The sequence below is a fragment of the Oncorhynchus kisutch genome, linkage group LG4, assembly GCF_002021735.2.
Source record: "Oncorhynchus kisutch isolate 150728-3 linkage group LG4, Okis_V2, whole genome shotgun sequence".
Taxonomy (NCBI): domain Eukaryota; kingdom Metazoa; phylum Chordata; class Actinopteri; order Salmoniformes; family Salmonidae; genus Oncorhynchus; species Oncorhynchus kisutch.
In genome coordinates this window covers 2,102,100-2,118,726 of record NC_034177.2, presented here as the reverse complement: position 1 = coordinate 2,118,726, position 16,627 = coordinate 2,102,100, and the positions used below count along the sequence as shown (strand labels likewise).

Here is a 16,627-nt window from a genome sequence, read left to right as displayed (position 1 = left end):
GGCTCTGGTCTAAAGTAGTGCACTATATAGGGAATAGGGTGCCATTTTGGACACACATTGGTCAATGTAGATAAGTGACCTACGGTTGGTGGTTCTGGTGAGCAGTGGGTTGTCCCATTCAGTAGCAGCGAACTCCTTCTCTCCCTCGGAGCTGCTGCTGTGATCCAGCTCTGAAACCGAGACCGAGCCGTTGGACAACCGCTTCACCACGGGAAACGGACAAGAATCCTCCAGCTTCCCACAAGGCACTGGGGGGCAGAGAGAGAAAGGGAACCACCCGTCTCAGATAACAGCCTAACAGAACATATAGACGTGAGAATGGATGGAGGTATAATGGGCTAGGGAGAGCGTGGACTCTGACCCTAGGGTGAGCTAGGACTCTGACCCTAGGGAGAGCGTGGACTCTGACCCTAGGGTGAGCTAGGACTCTGACCCTAGGGAGAGCGTGGACTCTGACCCTAGGGAGAGCGTGGACTCTGACCCTAGGGAGAGCGTGGACTCTGACCCTAGGGAGAGCGTGGACTCTGACCCTAGGGAGAGCGTGGACACTGACCCTAGGGAGAGCGTGGACACTGACCCTAGGGAGAGCGTGGACACTGACCCTAGGGAGAGCGTGGACACTGACCCTAGGGAGAGCGTGGACACTGACCCTAGGGAGAGCGTGGACACTGACCCTAGGGAGAGCGTGGACTCTGACCCTAGGGAGAGCGTGGACTCTGACCCTAGGGAGAGCGTGGACTCTGACCCTAGGGAGAGCGTGGACTCTGACCCTAGGGAGAGCGTGGACTCTGACCCTAGGGAGAGCGTGGACTCTGACCCTAGGGAGAGCGTGGACTCTGACCCTAGGGAGAGCGTGGACTCTGACCCTAGGGAGAGCGTGGACTCTGACCCTAGGGAGAGCGTGGACTCTGACCCTAGGGAGAGCGTGGACTCTGACCCTAGGGAGAGCGTGGACTCTGACCCTAGGGAGAGCGTGGACTCTGACCCTAGGGAGAGCGTGGACTCTGACCCTAGGGAGAGCGTGGACTCTGACCCTAGGGAGAGCGTGGACTCTGACCCTAGGGAGAGCGTGGACTCTGACCCTAGGGAGAGCGTGGACTCTGACCCTAGGGAGAGCGTGGACTCTGACCCTAGGGAGAGCGTGGACTCTGACCCTAGGGAGAGCGTGGACTCTGACCCTAGGGAGAGCGTGGACTCTGACCCTCGGGAGAGCGTGGACTCTGACCCTCGGGAGAGCGTGGACTCTGACCCTAGGGAGAGCGTGGACTCTGACCCTAGGGAGAGCGTGGACTCTGACCCTAGGGAGAGCGTGGACTCTGACCCTAGGGAGAGCGTGGACTCTGACCCTAGGGAGAGCGTGGACTCTGACCCTAGGGAGAGCGTGGACACTGACCCTAGGGAGAGCGTGGACTCTGACCCTAGGGAGAGCGTGGACTCTGACCCTAGGGAGAGCGTGGACTCTGACCCTAGGGAGAGCGTGGACTCTGACCCTAGGGAGAGCGTGGACTCTGACCCTAGGGAGAGCGTGGACACTGACCCTAGGGAGAGCGTGGACACTGACCCTAGGGAGAGCGTGGACTCTGACCCTAGGGAGAGCGTGGACACTGACCCTAGGGAGAGCGTGGACACTGACCCTAGGGAGAGCGTGGACACTGACCCTAGGGTGAGCGTGGACTCTGACCCTAGGGAGAGCGTGGACACTGACCCTAGGGAGAGCGTGGACACTGACCCTAGGGAGAGCGTGGACACTGACCCTAGGGAGAGCGTGGACACTGACCCTAGGGTGAGCTAAGACACTGACCCTAGGGAGGGCGTGGACACTGACCCTAGGGAGAGCGTGAACACTGACCCTAGGGAGAGCGTGAACTCTGACCCGAACCCTAATGATAATCAATAATAAAAGGAATTTGACAAAGAGAAGATCCAATATAAAGAACAAAAGAGAATCCCTGACTGTTTGGCTGTTTCAACCATTAAAGATCACGTTCAGAAGCAGCAAAAAAACAGTGACGGAACTTAAAGAAGCACCAGTATAAACAACAACATGTCTCCATTACCAAGTACAGAACAATCAGACGAGTTGAGATGGGGGAGAGACCCAGGTCTGGGTTTCTGCAGAGTCCTAGCTGTAGGGGCGGTGGTGAGAGCAGAGTGGATGAGGGCTTTGGATGTGAAGGTCTTGCGTTGTTTGTTCTCCAGGGCTGTGATGTAAGGGAGCTCCAGGGAACTAGATTGATCATTTGAGTTGGTTTGTCGCTTGTTGTTTTGGGGTTTGGTTTCCTCTTTCTCCAGAGTCACTGCTGTTCTGCCCTTCTTCTTCACTGGTTCCTAAACAGAAGAACAAGATATTCTCCCTATACCACCCCGTTTAAAGTCTGCAAGAGTTAGTGAGTCTGCGTGTGGTGTGTGTGTGTGTGTCGCTCTCTCTCTCGGTCTACCTCTTTGTTGCTGGCCTCTACATCAGGGTTGGAGGTCTCTGTGGTGGTAGAGGAGCTGTCGTCATTGTCTGCCAAAACATCCTTCAGCTGGTCTCCCGGAGGTGGTTTTCCCTTTGCTCTCCTCTCCTTCTCCGCTCTCTTTCTCTGAGCATTAGTTTTACCTCTCAGCTGCTTTCCTTTAGAGTCTAGCACTGCAGGACAACACAAATACACAACTACAGTCACAACTACTACAGAACACCACAACTACAGTCACAGCAGCATGTTTGGTTACAAAGGGCCTGTGCGTACCTACAGTACCAACAGTACCTACAGTACCAACAGTACCTAGAGTACCAACAGTACCAACAGTACCTAGAGTACCAACAGTACCTACAGTACCAACAGTACCTACAGTACCTACAGTACCAACAGTACTTAGAGTACCTACAGTACCAACAGTACCTACAGTGGCATCAGGGAGGATTCATACCCCTCCACTTGTTACACATTTTGTTGTGTTACTGCCTGAATTCAAAATTTGATTAAATGTTTTTTCACACAATACCCCACAATGACAGAAATATCTCATTTATACCGATCAAAAATATAAACACAACATGTTGTGTTGGTTTCATGAGCTGAAAAATAAAAAAAACAATATATATTAAAAAATAAGATTCCATACACACAAAAAATGCTTATTTCTCTCAAATGTTGAGCACAAATGTTGTTACATCCTTATTAGTGAACATGTTTCCTTTGCCAAGATAATTGATCCACCTGACAGGTGTGGCATATAAAGAAGCTGATTAAACAGCATGATCATTGCACAGGTGCACCTTGTGCTGGGGACAATAAAAGGCCACTTTAAAATGTGCAGTTTAGTCCCACAACACAAGGCCACTGATGTCTCAAGTTTTGACAGAGCATGCAATTGGCATGTTGACTGCAGGAAGTTCCACCAAAGCTGTTTCCAGAGAATTTAAATGTTCATTTCTCTACCATAAGCCACCACCATTTTTGAGAATTTGGCAGTACGTCCACATGGCCTCACAACCGCAGACCATGTGTAACCACGCCAGCCCAGGACCTCCACATCTGGCTTCTTCACCTGCGGGATCATCTGAGGGGGAGGGGGGGGGGGGAAGAGATGCCAAGGAGTATTTGTCTCTAATAAAGCCCTTTGTGGGGGAAAACTAATTCTGATTGGCTGGGCCTGGCTCCTCAGTGGCTCTTCCAGGCCCACCCATGGCTGCAACCATGCCCAATCATGTGAAATCCATCGATGAGGGCCTAATGAAATTATTTAAATTGAGTGAGTAAAATATTTGAAATTGTTGCATGTTGAGTTCATATTTCTGTTCAGTATACAGTAGTCACACCCAAGTCAATACTTGGGCAGTAATTACTTTCTGGGTGAGTCTCTAAGAGCTTTACACACATGGATTGTGCAACATTTGTCCATTATTCTTTTAAAAAATTCTTCAAGCTCTGTCAAATTGGTTGTTGATTTTCAAGTAGGTTTAAGTCAAAACTCGGACACTCAGAAACATCAACTGTCTTATTGGTAAGCAACTCCAGTGTAGATTTGGCCTTGTGTTTTAGGTTATTGTCGTGTTGAAAGGTGAATTCAGTGTCTGGTGGAAAGCAGACTGAACCAGGTTTTCCTCTAGGATTTTGCCTTTGCTTAGCCCCATTTCCTTTCCTTTTTTTATCCTGAAAAACTCCCCAGTCGTTAACTATTGCAAGCATTTCCATAACATGATGCAGCCACCACTACTGTGCTTAAAAATATGGAGAGAGTGGCACTCAGTAAGTGTTGTATTTGTCCCAAACATAACTCTGTATTCAGAACAAACAGTTAATTGGTTTAACACATTTTTTGCAGTATTACTTTAATGCCTTGTTGCAAACAGATTGCCCAGCAACAGCCCCAAAACATCACTGCTCTAGAGGAGATCTGCATGGAGGAATGGGCCAAAATACCAGCAACAGTGTGTGAAAACCTTGTGAAGACTTACAGAAAATGTTTGACCTCTGTCATTGCCAACAAAGGGTATATAACAAAGTATTGAGATAAACTTTTGTTATTGACCAAATACTTATTTTCCACCAAAATTTGCAAATAAATTCATTAAAAATCCTACAATGTGATTTTCTGGATTTTTTCCCCTCATTTTGTCTGTCATAGTTGAAGTGTACCTATGATGAAATTTACAGGCCTCTCCCATCTTTTTAAGTGGGAGAACTTGCACAATTGACTAAATACTTTTTTGCCCCACTGTATTCCACTTTGGTATTGTGTGCAGGCCAGCAACAACAACAAAAATCATCTACATTTAAAAATTCAGACTGTAAACAACAAAATGTTGTAATGGTACCGTTGTTCAGTGTAGAGTAATGGTAGCATTGTTCTGTGTAGAGTAATGGTAGCGTTGTTCTGTGTAGAGTAATGGTAGCGTTGTTCTGTGTAGAGTAATGGTAGCGTTGTTCTGTGTAGAGTAATGGTAGCGTTGTTCTGTGTCGAGTAATGGTACCGTTGTTCAGTGTAGAGTAATGGTAGCATTGTTCTGTGTAGAGTAATGGTAGCGTTGTTCTGTGTCGAGTAATGGTAGCGTTGTTCTGTGTCGAGTAATGGTAGCGTTGTTCTGTGTAGAGTAATGGTAGCGTTGTTCTGTGTCGAGTAATGGTAGCGTTGTTCTGTGTAGAGTAATGGTAGCGCTGTTCAGTGTAGAGTAATGGTAGTGCTGTTCTGTGTAGAGTAATGGTAGCGTTGTTCTGTGTAGAGTAATGGTAGCGTTGTTATGTAGAGTAATGGTACCGTTGTTCAGTGTAGACAGAGAAACGTTGTGTTCCTGTAGAGGTGGTGATTCAGGTCTATCCAGGTCGTTATCCATGGCCCCCAGGAGGCTGGCGTAGTCTGGGTCCTCTCCCCCAGAACAGCGCCTTCTGTGGGGCAGAGACGACCCTGACCAAGGGCCCCTGTTCTGGAGGTCCAGGAGTCCTCCACCCTGCTGCCTCTTGGAGCTCCGCGCCTTCCGATTGGTCAGCTGACAGGAAACCGGGGCGCCATTGGCTAGCTGGGAGGAAGAGAAGGTGGAGGAGGCTTGCATAGTTGATCGATCAAAGTCCATCCTGGCTCTCTGTCCATCAAGGTCTACAGAGGCTCTGCTGTTTCGGCTCCCGACCCGGGACACCTCGCTACCAGAACCATACATCCCCCTGGTCGGGTTCTGGTGGGCGTCGCTGAAATCATTCAAGCTAAAAGGACAAAGAATAGTGGGGAGGTTACACGTTTAGAAGATGTAACAGGTCTCTCCACCAGAGGACCATTATATACCTCCATACGGGTGGGATATCTGTGATGCAAGACACTTTAATGACAAACACATCTATCTTTTACAAAGAGGAAGTCGGACTTACTTAGCATCACTTGAAATGCGTACTATTTCCCTGAGATCGAAGGGTCTGCCCGTCTCCATGGGAGAGTCCAGAGACAGATGTCTCTTAAACGGCTCCCAGATCCCCTGGGCTTCCAGGTAGGCTATAGCAATCACCAGCAGGAACATGGAGCTATGGAGGAGAAGAGCCATGTTAACAGGGAGCTACAGAACAGAGAGAAGAGCCATGTTAACAGGGAGCTACAGAACAGAGAGAAGAGCCATGTTAACAGGAAGCTACAGAACAGAGCAAAGAGTTTATTACCACATCACTTAACTTCCTGCCTAGCAACAAATATGTAGTGTTTGGAGAAAAGGAGGAGACTCCACCTAAAGGGGGGTCCTGGTGGAAACATGTCTTTTCAGCTGTTTAGGTGAATAAACTTTGCTTGTCTGTTAGTTTTACTTATTTTTTTAGAATCTAACAGTACTTTGTTGAAGCACCTTGGGCAGTGCTTACAGCCTTGAGTCTTCTTGGGTATGATGCTACAAGCTTGGCACACCTGTATTTGGCGAGTTTCTCCCATTCTTCTCTGCAGATTCTCTCAAGCTCTGTCAGGTTGGATGGGGAGCGTCGCTGCACAGCTATTTTCAGGTCTCTCCAGAGATGTTTGATCAGATTCAAGCTAGGCCAAGGAGGATGAGCCACTATCTTGCACTTTTTGGGCCACTCAAGGACATTCAGAGACTTGTCCCGAAGCCACTCTTGCGTTATTTTGGCTGTGTGCTTAGGGTTGTTGTCCTGTTGGAAGGTGAACTTTCGCTCCAGTCTGAGGTCCTGAGAGCTCTGGAGTAGGTTTTCATCAAGGATCTCTGTACTTTGCTCCGTTCATCTTTCCCTCAAACCTGACTAGTCTCCTAGTCCCTGCCTCTGAAAAACATCCCCACAGCGTGATGCTGCCACCACCATGCTTCACCTTAGGGATGATGCCAAGTTTCCTCCAGACGTGACGCTTGGCATTCAGGGCAGAGTTCAATCTTGGTTTCATCAGACCAGAAAATCTTGTATCTCATAATCTGAGAGTCCTTTAGGTGCCTTTTGGAAAACTCCAAGTGGGTTGTCATGTGCCTTTTAAAACTTCTTTGGGCTAGGGGGCAGTATTTTGACGTCCGGATGAAAAGCCCAAAGTAAACTGCCTGCTACTCAGACCCAGAAGCTAGGATATGCATATGATTGGTAGATTTGGATAGAAAACACTCTAAACACTAAATCCATCCAGGAAGTGGGATTTTTTTTGATGCAAGTGGTTTTCCATTGAAAGCCTATTGACTATGTAATGGGTTAGGGCCCAGATTGCAGTTCCTATGGCTTCCACTAGATGTCAACAGTCTTTAGACATGGTTTCAGGCTTGTTTTCTGAAAATAACCTTTGTCAGTGGACTATAGAATCATGCAGTACTGGTTTGAGCACGTGACTGTGTGCGCGCCCTTCGTTCTTTTTCCTTTCTATTGAATATGCTATATTATTGTCCGGTTGAAAAATTATCGATTATTTAGATAATTGACAGCCTGAGGATGAATTATAAACATCATTTGACATGTTTCAACGAACTTTGCCGGTGCTATTAGGATGTATTCATCTGCATGTTTTGACCGCCTTGGAGCCAGTGGATTACTGAACAAAACGCACCAACAAAACAGAGTTTTTGGGATATAAAGAGGGACTTTATCGAACAAAAGGACCATTTGTTATGTAGCTGGGACCCTTGTGATTGCAACCAGATGAAGATCTTCAAAGGTAAGTGATTTATTTTATTGCTATTTCTGACATTCGTGACTCCTCTGCTTGGTTGGAAAATGTTTTTATGCTTTTGTGTGCGGGGCACTGTCCTCAGATAATATCATGTTATGCTTTCGCCATAAAGCCTTTTTGAAATCTGACAAAGTGGCTGGATTAACCTCTTTGGGACTGGGGGGCAGTATTGAGTAGCTTGGATGAATAAGGTGCCCAGAGTAAACTGCCTGCTACTCAGGCCCATTTGCTAATATATGCATAGATTTGGATAGAAAACAGTCTGAAGTTTCTAAAACTGTTTGAATGATGTCTGTGAGTATAACAGAAAACATAAACATAAAAACCTGAGAAAAAATCCAACCAGGAAGTGGGAAATCTAAAGTTTGTAGTTTTTCAACTCATGCCCTATCGAAGATACAGTGGGATATTGGTCATATTGCACTTCCTAAGGCTTCCACTAGACGTCAACAGTCTTTAGAACCTTGTTTGATGCGTCTACTGTGAAGTGGGGGCTCATAAGGGCTGTTTGAGCCAGGTGTCTGGCAGAGTCCCATGAGCTCGTGACGTGCGTTCATGTGAAAGTTACCCCTCGTTCCATTGCTTTTCTACAGACAAAAGGAATTCTCCGGTTGGAACATTATTGAAGATTTATGATAAAAACATCCTAAAGATTGATTCTATACTTAGTTTGACATGTTTCTACGAACTGTAATATAACTTTTCGTCTGAACTTTCGCATGGACTTGCCGGTGCGTCGTTATTTTGGATTGTGTACTAAACTCGCAAACAACGAGGCATTTGGATATAAATGAGGGACTTTATCGAACAAATCAAACATTTATTGTGGAACTGGGATTCCTGGGAGTGCATTCTGATGAAGATCATCAAAGGTAATTGAATATGTGTAATGCTATTTCTGACTTCTGTTGACTCCAAAACATGGCGGATATCTGTTTGGCTGTTTTATTGTCTGAGCGCTGTACTCCGATTATTGCATGGTGTGCTTTTTCTGTAAAGTCTTTTTGAAATCTGACACAGCGGTTGCATTAAGGAGAAGTGTATCTATAATTCTGTGCATAACACTTTTATTTTCATCAACATTTATGATGAGTATTTATGTATATTGATGTGGCTCTCTGCACAATCACCAGATGTTTTTGGAACTACTGAACGCGCCAATGTATACTGAGATTTTTTGATATAAATATGAACTATATCAAACAAAACATACATGTATTGTGTAACATGAAGTCATATGAGTGTCATCTGATGAAGATCATCAAAGGTTAGTGATTAATTTTATCTCTATTTCTGCTTTTTGTGACTCCTCTCTTTGGCTGGAAAAATGGCTGTGCTTTTCTATGACTTGGCTCTGACCTAACAATAGTTTGTGATGCTTTCACCATAAAGCCTATTTGATTTGGCGCCATGCACTTTCACTGGCTGTTGTTGAGGTGGGACGCTACCGTCCCGAATATCCCAGAGAGGTTAACAAGAATTTAATATTTTAACTGATATATAACACTTGTATTTTCATGAATGTTTATTATTACTATTTATGTCGTTTAAATTTGGCGCTCTGCAATTTCACCGGATGTTGTCGGGGTGGGTCGCTAGCAGCACGCCTTGCCCAAAGAGGATTTATGAGGAGTGGCTTCCGTCTGGCCACTCTACCATTAAGGCCTGATTGGTGGAGGGCTGCAGAGATGGGTGTCCTTCTGGAATGTTCTCCCATCTCCACAGAGGAACTCTGGAGCTCTGTCAGAGTGACCATCGGGTTCTTGGTCACCTCCCTGACCAAGGCCCTTCTCCCCCAATTGCTCAATTTGGCTGGGCAGTCACCTCTAGGGAGAGTCTTGGTGGTTCCAAACTTCTTCCATTTAAGAATGATGGAGGCCACTGTGTTCTTGGGGACCTTCAATCTGCAGACATATATTGTGCCTCGACACAATCCTGTATCGGAGCTCTACGGATAACTCGACTTCATGCCTTTCCAAATCATGTCCAATCAATTGAATTTACCACAGGTGGACTCCAATCAAGTTGTAGAAACATCCCAAGGAAGATCAATGGAAACAGGATGCACCTGAGCTCAATTTAGTGTCACATAGCAAAGGGTCTGTAAATAATTAGCGTCAGCTACGCTCCACAACCAGCATTTCAAGGCTGCAGTGCCATGCCCGCAGCTATAACCCAGATTGCAGTTCCTATGGCTTCCACTATAGATGTCAACATTCTTTTGACATGGTTTCAGGCTCCCCCTCGTTAGGTTGCAACACACCTGGGGCCTCATTTATAACCATAAGGTTCTGTTTTAGTCAGCACAGGTGAAGCTACTGGCCGGACGCCGGAGGCTGAGCTCACCGGACATTTGGTGGAATCTCACAAACATTGTCTTACGACTGCAGAAAAGCAGGAAAGGACAAAATCGCCTTGTAAGCTGGATAGCAGCCCAGCTATTTAATCTTCTAGGTTAAGTTCAGCCTAAATTAAGTTCATCGTCTGTGTGTTGAACCTCATGTTCCAGCCTAGCCTGGTTGAAGCCTCTGTGTTGAACCTCATGTTCCAGCCTAGCCTGGTTTAAGCCTCTGTGTGTTGAATCTTTGTTACAGTTTCTCATCATTGCCATCCTGCTAGACATGCCTAGCGAGTCATTACATAGTATACCTCATGACGAGGGAGACGATGACGTATAGCTCCAGCTCCCAAGAGGGTCTGGGGAGGGTCTCTGTGCAGGAGGCCAGCATGTGAAAAGGTAGAGAGGCGTTCAGGACAAACACAAACTCTGACCCTCCCTCCGTCACTAGCTTCAGCTCCCGGATCACTCTGGATGACGTGAAGTCCGGTGTAAACCTGGGATAGAGACAGGCAGGAAAGGAGATGCAATCAGCCAATGAATAGGGGCTACCTGCTACAGACATACATACAGGTTACGTGTGTTAAAACCTGTCACAGTCTCTAAACACACAGTACACAGGCTTCTCGTCTTCTCGTTTCTGTGCAGGTTAACCCTAACCCTTTTTCCTGTGCAGGTTAACCCTAACCGAACCCTTTTCTTGTGCAGGTTAAATGACATGTGGTGTGATACTGCAGCACAATATGATAGAGAATGGCTTGCTGACATCTGTGAACAAGACTCTCACAATAATTAACGTGCCTAAAATAAGGAAGTACCTGGTTACAAGGCCTCTAATCATCTTTTGACCCATTTCAGTCCCGCAGACCAGAGCGCCTCTCGGTCCCGCAGACCAGAGCGCCTCTCGGTCCCGCAGACCAGAGCGCCTCTCGGTCCCGCAGACCAGAGCGCCTCTCGGTCCCGCAGACCAGAGCGCCTCTCGGTCCCGCAGACCAGAGCGCCTCTCGGTCCCGCAGACCAGAGCGCCTCTCGGTCCCGCAGACCAGAGCGCCTCTCGGTCCCGCAGACCAGAGCGCCTCTCGGTCCCGCAGACCAGAGCGCCTCTCGGTTCAGTAGACTACAGCTCCTCTCGGTTCAGTAGACTACAGCTCCTCTCGGTTCAGTAGACTACAGCTCCTCTCGGTTCAGTAGACTACAGCTCCTCTCGGTTCAGTAGACTACAGCTCCTCTCGGTTCAGTAGACTACAGCTCCTCTCGGTTCAGTAGACTACAGCTCCTCTCGGTTCAGTAGACTACAGCCCCTCTCTGTTCAGTAGACTACAGCTCCTCTCTGTTCAGTAGACTACAGCTCCTCTCGGCTCAGTAGACTACAGCTCCTCTCGGCTCAGTAGACTACAGCTCCTCTCGGCTCAGTAGACTACAGCTCCTCTCGGCTCAGTAGACTACAGCTCCTCTCGGTTCAGTAGACTACAGCTCCTCTCGGTTCAGTAGACTACAGCTCCTCTCGGTTCAGTAGACTACAGCTCCTCTCGGTTCAGTAGACTACAGCTCCTCTCGGTTCAGTAGACTACAGCTCCTCTCGGTTCAGTAGACTACAGCTCCTCTCGGTTCAGTAGACTACAGCTCCTCTCCTCAGCTATATTTCACATTACAAGACACCATCAAATGAATGTGATTAATTTGCGTTAGAAGCTATTAAAGCCATTTATTTACAGGAATCCATTTCTGCACCATAGACTGACGGATAAGCCCATCCTGTCGCCACTTGGCCTCTGATGGAAACTGTAATGTGTCTTATCAGTAAGTGAATGGTGAAAGAGGACTCTATGATATGTGAGTAAACAAAACTACTAAACAGCTGCTGTGATTTTACAAACAATTGGCTGAACTTACAGTATCACTAGGTCTTCAGAAGCGTTTGGTTTAAGTGTAAATTGCTGACAGTTGAGAACTTTGAATCCGTATCCTTGGCAGGGCTGGCCGTTGATCTCTGCAGAGCGGATATACAAGGGGAGTAGACCAGCGTTCTCCACCCTGAAGGTTCTTCTCAGAGTGGACTTGGGCTTTTTGGACTTGATCTCTGCAAAGGAACAGTGACGAGGGGAAAGACATGTTAAAGAGTGATATTGGTTTAAAATGGAGATTTGATAGTGCATTGGTGAGGCAGGGTTTTGAACATAATTGAAAGCATGATTAGCAGTGGCAGAATTATCATGAAGGGATACTGTGTCTTATCAGTCTGCACCAACTCCAACAGGGAATCACATTTCCCTAGTTTTAGACTGGGACATAGTGACGAGGCCGTTAACTGGGTAAAGGGTAAGTCACTGGCGGTGCTGTCTTTGAGAAGTTAAAGGTAATATACAGAGTCTAGTGAGAGTCTACACGGGGCCCTGTACGGCTTCGCACGGGGCCCTGAACGGCTTCGCACGGGGCCCTGAACGGCTTCACAAATTGTAAGAAAAGGTATAGAACATATTCAAAATTAATAACAAATCCAAAACAAAGATCTCTTGATTGTGTATGTTTTCACACCCCCAGAGTTAATACGTGGTGGTCTTCACACCCCCAGAGTTAATTCGTGGTGGTCTTCACACCCCCAGAGTTAATACGTGGTGGTCTTCACACCCCCAGAGTTAATACGTGGTGGTCTTCACACCCCCAGAGTTAATACGTGGGGGTCTTCACACCCCCAGAGTTAATACGTGGGGGTCTTCACACCCCCAGAGTTAATACATGGCAGAAACACCCCCAGAGTTAATACATGGCAGAAACACCCCCAGAGTTAATATGTGGTGATCTTCACACCCCCAGAGTTAATACGTGGTGGTCTTCACACCAACCAGAGTTAATACGTGGTGGTCTTCACACCCCAGAGTTAATACGTGGTGGTCTTCACACCCCCAGAGTTAATACGCAGGGGTCTTCACACCCCCAGAGTTAATACGTGGGGGTCTTCACACCCCCAGAGTTAATACGTGGTGGTCTTCACACCCCCAGAGTTAATACGTGGTGGTCTTCACACTCCCAGAGTTAATACGAGGGGGTCTTCACACCCCCAGAGTTAATACGTGGTGGTCTTCACACCCCCAGAGTTAATTTTGAAAAAGACTCTACCAACTCTGCACACCTCTTAAGGTAAAAACATATCCATTGTTTTTGTCAAAATTGCTAAAGTTCAGTAAATGCGGTTGGGAATCATTGATGGACTGTAATATCCAAACCTTCTTAGATTTTTCAAGCAGATTTAAAGTGTACCCCTCGGGAACTTGACATTACAATGTGTGTAATTGTCCCAATGAAAAATAAAACTATCCCAGGACAGTTAAAAAAGTTAACTACAAATAAGAAGTTAAAAACTATATTTATTGAATATTATATGAATTCTATAAATAAATAAAAAACGTGCAATTTGGGTGCAATCAATTAGCTTAATTTCTCAGAGATCAAATTATAATTCAACAAAACAATGCAGCAGGAATGTTAATCTGATTTTAAGTACAGAAAGTATTTCAGCCCAATCTGAACGGTGGGTGTCATGGCCCCTGAAAGGACATGGGAACGACCCACTGGGCCCTGTAACTCACTCTCTGTGCAGTCCTTCAGCAACACCTCCGTCATTTGGAAGCGAAGGGAGCTGTCTGGTCCAGGGAGTTTCCCAGCTACCTGCAGGCTCCCCGTGGTTCCCTGGCCACGAACCACGATCACATCTATCACAGTCAGGTTGTTCCTGCATGTTACGGATACAGTTATTCTGTGTGCGTGTATCCTGTGTGTGTGTTTATTTTCTCTCCTTCTCCCCTCACAGGTGAAAATCATCACTCCCCAATCAGTCAACAATCAATCAACAATCAGAAGACACACCTCCTCCTATTTCCTACCCTATCACAGTTCCTTCCCCATGGTTTAAAAACCCCATCATTTGTTTGCTCTAGAGCTAGCTCAATCTCTCTGTAAATGCCATGTATGTAGATCTCTGTGTTTCACTCTCTCTTTGTCTTAAACCTCTCTTTTGTTTGAGCACCTCCATAGCACTTTGTCATCACCTGTGAGTATTGTTTTGGTTATGGTGTTTGTTTGTTGCTGGTGGGAAAAGGGGGAAACCAAGACAAGTCGCCCATGGGCATACACTACCTGTAGGTGAACTTTGTTAAATACACTAGTTAGAACTGGGCGGACCACCCACTGTATTTTTGGTTAGTTAGTTAGCTGTTGTTAAAGTAGGCTAGTCTAGCTTAGGGGTGTTTTTGTATATTTATTGTTTCTTTCCTTGGGTCCAGCTCAGCCCCTTTTCCTGCTCCCCCCATTACCGTGTGTTTATAAATAAACTTTGAGTTTGACGGTAGATTTCAGTTGTCCTGGTTATTTCGTTCACACTTTTACTTTGTCACAATTATAATTTGCATGAGTTATGTTACGGGTCTCATTACCATCCCCCCTAGACTGTCGGGCCAAAAGGGATTCGTAACACTGCAATACAAGACAACACAGTGGGTCAGCTTATTCCTAAAATACAACTAGGAACAACACACTCAGAGTACAGCACACTCAGAGTATAACACACTCAGAGTACAGCACACTCAGAGTACAGCTAGCTACTGTGCCATGGCTCTAAGACGGCCAAACTAGTCTTCACATCAAAAAGTACAATAATCACTATCAATTCATTTCCAACAGTAGACAGGGGGGGGGTTCTGAATGCGACACAGTGTAGGGATGGGGGGGGGGTAATACTCTGAATATTATTATTATTCTTTTTTATATTTTTTTTCACCTTTATTTAACCAGGTAGGCTAGTTGAGAACACCTTTATTTAACCAGGTAGGCTAGTTGAGAACACCTTTATTTAACCAGGTAGGCTAGTTGAGAACACCTTTATTTAACCAGGTAGGCTAGTTGAGAACACCTTTATTTAACCAGGTAGGCTAGTTGAGAACACCTTTATTTAACCAGGTAGGCTAGTTGAGAACACCTTTATTTAACCAGGTAGGCTAGTTGAGAACACCTTTATTTAACCAGGTAGGCTAGTTGAGAACAAGTTCTCATTTGCAACTGCGACCTGGCCAAGATAAAGCATAGCAGTGTGAGCAGACAACAAAGAGTTACACATGGAGTAAACAATTAACAAGTCAATAACACAGTAGAAACCAAAGGGGGAGTCTATATACAATGTGTGCAAAAGGCATGAGGAGGTAGGCAAATAATTACAATTTTGCAGATTAACACTGGAGTGATGAATGATCAGATGGTCATGTACAGGTAGAGATATTGGTGTGCAAAAGAGCAGAAAAGTAAATAAATAAAAACAGTATGGGGATGAGGTAGGTGAAAAAGGGTGGGCTATTTACCAATAGACTATGTACAGCTGCAGCGATCGGTTAGCTGCTCAGATAGCTGATGTTTGAAGTTGGTGAGGGAGATAAAAGTCTCCAACTTCAGCGATTTTTGCAATTCGTTCCAGTCACAGGCAGCAGAGTACTGGAACGAAAGGCGGCCAAATGAGGTGTTGGCTTTAGGGATGATCAGTGAGATACACCTGCTGGAGCACGTGCTACGGATGGGTGTTGCCATCGTGACCAGTGAGCTGAGATAAGGCGGAGCTTTACCTAGCATGGACTTGTAGATGACCTGGAGCCAGTGGGTCTGGCGACGAATATGTAGCGAGGGCCAGCCGACTAGAGCATACAAGTCGCAATGGTGGGTGGTATAAGGTGCTTTAGTGACAAAACGGATGGCACTGTGATAAACTGCATCCAGTTTGCTGAGTAGAGTGTTGGAAGCCATTTTGTAGATGACATCGCCGAAGTCGAGGATCGGTAGGATAGTCAGTTTTACTAGGGTAAGCTTGGCGGCGTGAGTGAAGGAGGCTTTGTTGCGGAATAGAAAGCCGACTCTTGATTTGATTTTCGATTGGAGATGTTTGATATGAGTCTGGAAGGAGAGTTTGCAGTCTAGCCAGACACCTAGGTACTTATAGACGTCCACATATTCTAGGTCGGAACCATCCAGGGTGGTGATGCTAGTCGGGCATGCGGGTGCAGGCAGCGACCGGTTGAAAAGCATGCATTTGGTTTTACTAGCGTTTAAGAGCAGTTGGAGGCCACGGAAGGAGTGTTGTATGGCATTGAAGCTTGTTTGGAGGTTAGATAGCACAGTGTCCAAAGACGGGCCGAAAGTATATAGAATGGTGTCGTCTGCGTAGAGGTGGATCAGGGAATCGCCCGCAGCAAGAGCAACATCATTGATATACACAGAGAAAAGAGTCGGCCCGAGAATTGAACCCTGTGGCACCCCCATAGAGACTGCCAGAGGACCAGACAGCATGCCCTCCGATTTGACGCACTGAACTCTGTCTGCAAAGTAATTGGTGAACCAGGCAAGGCAGTCATCCGAAAAACCGAGGCTCCTGAGTCTGCCGATAAGAATATGGTGATTGACAGAGTCGAAAGCCTTGGCAAGGTCGATGAAGACGGCTGCACAGTACTGTCTTTTATCGATGGCGGTTATGATATCGTTGAGTACCTTGAGTGTGGCTGAGGTGCACCCATGACCGGCTCGGAAACCAGATTGCACAGCGGAGAAGGTGCGGTGGGATTCGAGATGGTCAGTGACCTGTTTGTTGACTTGGCTTTCGAAGACCTTAGATAGGCAGGGCAGGATGGATATAGGTCTGTA

The 16,627-nt window shown here is 46.4% G+C and overlaps 1 protein-coding gene across 1 annotated transcript in view; it reads right to left on the bottom strand.

Annotated features, from left to right (window-relative positions):
* The window catches only part of tmem131 (transmembrane protein 131), an 80,379-nt gene that overhangs the window by 6,553 nt on the left and 57,199 nt on the right, over nt 1–16,627 (bottom strand). Inside the window, exons 21-28 of the mRNA XM_031822287.1 lie at nt 13,540–13,682; nt 11,846–12,032; nt 10,264–10,449; nt 5,844–5,993; nt 5,242–5,681; nt 2,439–2,629; nt 2,058–2,328; nt 84–248 (exon numbers count right to left, since the gene is read on the bottom strand). Coding sequence (XP_031678147.1) covers nt 84–248; nt 2,058–2,328; nt 2,439–2,629; nt 5,242–5,681; nt 5,844–5,993; nt 10,264–10,449; nt 11,846–12,032; nt 13,540–13,682 — 1,733 coding nt within the window. The remainder of the gene's footprint in view (nt 1–83; nt 249–2,057; nt 2,329–2,438; nt 2,630–5,241; nt 5,682–5,843; nt 5,994–10,263; nt 10,450–11,845; nt 12,033–13,539; nt 13,683–16,627) is intronic.